Source organism: Austrofundulus limnaeus, unplaced genomic scaffold, assembly GCF_001266775.1.
Source record: "Austrofundulus limnaeus strain Quisiro unplaced genomic scaffold, Austrofundulus_limnaeus-1.0 Scaffold665, whole genome shotgun sequence".
Taxonomy (NCBI): domain Eukaryota; kingdom Metazoa; phylum Chordata; class Actinopteri; order Cyprinodontiformes; family Rivulidae; genus Austrofundulus; species Austrofundulus limnaeus.
In genome coordinates, this window is record NW_013953067.1 from 230,592 (window position 1) to 233,217 (window position 2,626).

Sequence of the window (2,626 nt, forward strand, 5' to 3'; positions counted from 1 at the left end):
CATCGGCATCCATCCATCCATCGTTGAGATATTTGCACGTGAAATAACAGGAAGTGATGTCAAAGGGGAAAGTCTGCATGTGAATATTTAAAAATATATATTTTTACCAATTATTTTAATATTTGAAATGAATTACAGTCATCCTATTTACAATGTGTTCACATTTTTAAGACTTCTGAAAGATTGATTTAAGATATTTTAAGGCTAATTAAGGCCTTATTTTTGGATTGATGAATTCAATGACTTTTAAGACTTTTTAAGGATCCGCAGGAACCCTGTAGAAATATTTTTGTTTTTCTCTTTATAAGGACATCAAAATTCTTCAATAAAATTATAAAATTAGGGAATCAGACCAAATATTTATGTATTATTGTAACCAACAAGACAAATTAAGTCATATATGGATTTACTTATGATATCAGGATGATCCAGATGTCAAAATGTAGTTTTTAAAGCAGGAATCTGTAATTTTAATTAAGTCTTTTTGACCAAATTTCACTGAATCCTGATTASGATACGATGAGTCACATATGGAACAGATTTTGTTCCTTTCAGCTGAAAAGAGTGATTCAAACAATGCGCTCGGCGCTCGTTTCTTACCTAGAATGACTTCCGGGGCTCGGTAGAACCTGGACTGGATGTAGGTGTAAACCCTCTGATGTTCGTAGCAGCTGGATCCAAAGTCTATGACCTGCCGGAGGACAGACAGAACCGTTTGTCGGGTTGTACCGGAGACGAAGCTTGCCGTGGCGAGAGCCCCCGTCCTACCTTGATGCCGCTGCGCCCCTGCTGCTTCAGTAGGATGTTCTCGGGCTTCAGGTCGCAGTGGATGATGCGGTTCTTGTGCAGAGCGTCCAGGCACTGCAGGATGGAGTGGGCGAACTTCCTGACCAGCGGGAGGCTGAAGCCCTGGAACTTGTTCTTCTTGATGAGCTCGTAGAGGTTCATGCTGAGCAGCTCGAAGGTCATGCAGATGTGGTTCCTGAAGGTGAAGTGCTCCAGCATGTGGATCACGTTCATGCTGGAGTCCTTGTCCTGCTTCCTCAGGTGCTCCAGGATGCGGATCTCCTCCGCCGCCTGCCGGTGGAAGCGCTTCTCGTTGCGGACCATCTTCAGAGCCAGGTGGGTCTGAGTCTTATGGTCGAAGGCCTTCACCACCTGCAGGGGGGGCGGGGAAACCCATCAGACGTGAGGACCAGAAAKTGACGGCTGGAAATCTCATTTAAAAACAGGAAACGAGAGCTACCTGTCCGAAGCTGCCCTTCCCYATCACCTTCAGGACTTCGTATCGGTAGGCGATCTGGTCGTGCGGAACCTGGATGTAGGACCCGTGRTCGTCGTCGTAGCCGCCGTTGTTGGCTCCGCCCAGAACCCCCGTCTTCTTCTTCGCATTTGGTCCGATGAAATACACTGAGCAGAACGGAACCAAAGCCAGYGTGAACGAGAGAAACTGCTTTTCCTGTGAAAACGCTCGTGTGAATGCTTTTTGCTGAAAACTTCAGCTGCTGAAATTGAACTGAAAATAAAAGTGAAAGTGTTTTTGAGAGTTGAAAGAAGCAAAAAAAAAAGCCTAACTTTGCAGAAAAACAGTAAAAAAGGAGCTAAAATATAMTTGACAAAGCAGAAAACATAAAAGCTAAAGAAGCTGAATATTGCAGAAAACAGAAAAAAGCCAAAGAATAGCAAAAAGAAGCTGATATAMAGTTAAAATAGCAAAAAAATAAAATAAAATTAGCATGAAATAAGCTAAACGTGGAATTAGCACCCAATTTTTTTTTAATGATTTGTATTGATTGTATTTTTTTGTATTATTGGCAAATTGTATGTAGCTGAGTCATTTTAACCTTGTTTTGTATAACCTTTATTTTTATCAAGTCCAGGGACAACAGATGAAAAATAGGCTTTGGCTAACTCAGGCACATTTACAGAAATGTCAATTAATGTGCATTGTACCTTCTAATAAATAAATTTAATTAAGTATATTAGCTACAATCACTGTAACAGCTACAAAATCTGTGTAATTAGCTTAAAAAAGCTAACTTTAGCTAATAACAGTGGAAAATTAGCTAACGATGCAGCAAATGGCTGAAAATAGCAGAAATCGTCTGTAAGGAGAATTAGCACAATTAGCAGAAAAATGCAGAACAATAGCAGAAAGAAGCTGAATTTTAGCTAAAATAGTGGAAAAAAGCTAAACTTAGCAAAAAAYTAGCTAAAATTTGCACAAGGAAGTGAAAAAGAGCAGAGCCAGAACAAAATATGTAAGAATCTGTAAAGATTTATTAACATTTTAAAGCATTTTAAGGATGTTGAAAACAGCTCCGTTCATTTTCAATGGTAAAAAAGTAGCTAAAAAAGTGAATTAGCTAAAAAAGTAAGAATAGCTGAAATAAAAAAGTCATTGCAGAATTGTCATAAATGAGCTGAACGTTTTGATGTGTGAATTGTTGAAATAGCACAAAATTTGTGTAACGAGTTAGATGATGAAAAACGTAAAGAAAAAATGATAGTGTGAATAAACGTGAGGCGTCACACAACGATTGTGAAGCGTCACACAATGATTGTGAAGTGTCACACAATGATTGTGAAGCGTCACACAATGATTGTGAAGCGTCACACAATGATT

At 39.2% G+C, this 2,626-nt stretch overlaps 1 protein-coding gene across 1 annotated transcript in view; it reads right to left on the reverse strand.

Moving 5' to 3' along the window:
* Nucleotides 1-2,626, reverse strand: part of dyrk2 (dual-specificity tyrosine-(Y)-phosphorylation regulated kinase 2) — a gene marked incomplete in the record, with an annotated part of 17,483 nt that overhangs the window by 2,240 nt on the left and 12,617 nt on the right. The window contains 3 exon segments of the mRNA XM_014027615.1: nt 601-691; nt 769-1,158; nt 1,247-1,410. Coding sequence (XP_013883069.1) covers nt 601-691; nt 769-1,158; nt 1,247-1,410 — 645 coding nt within the window.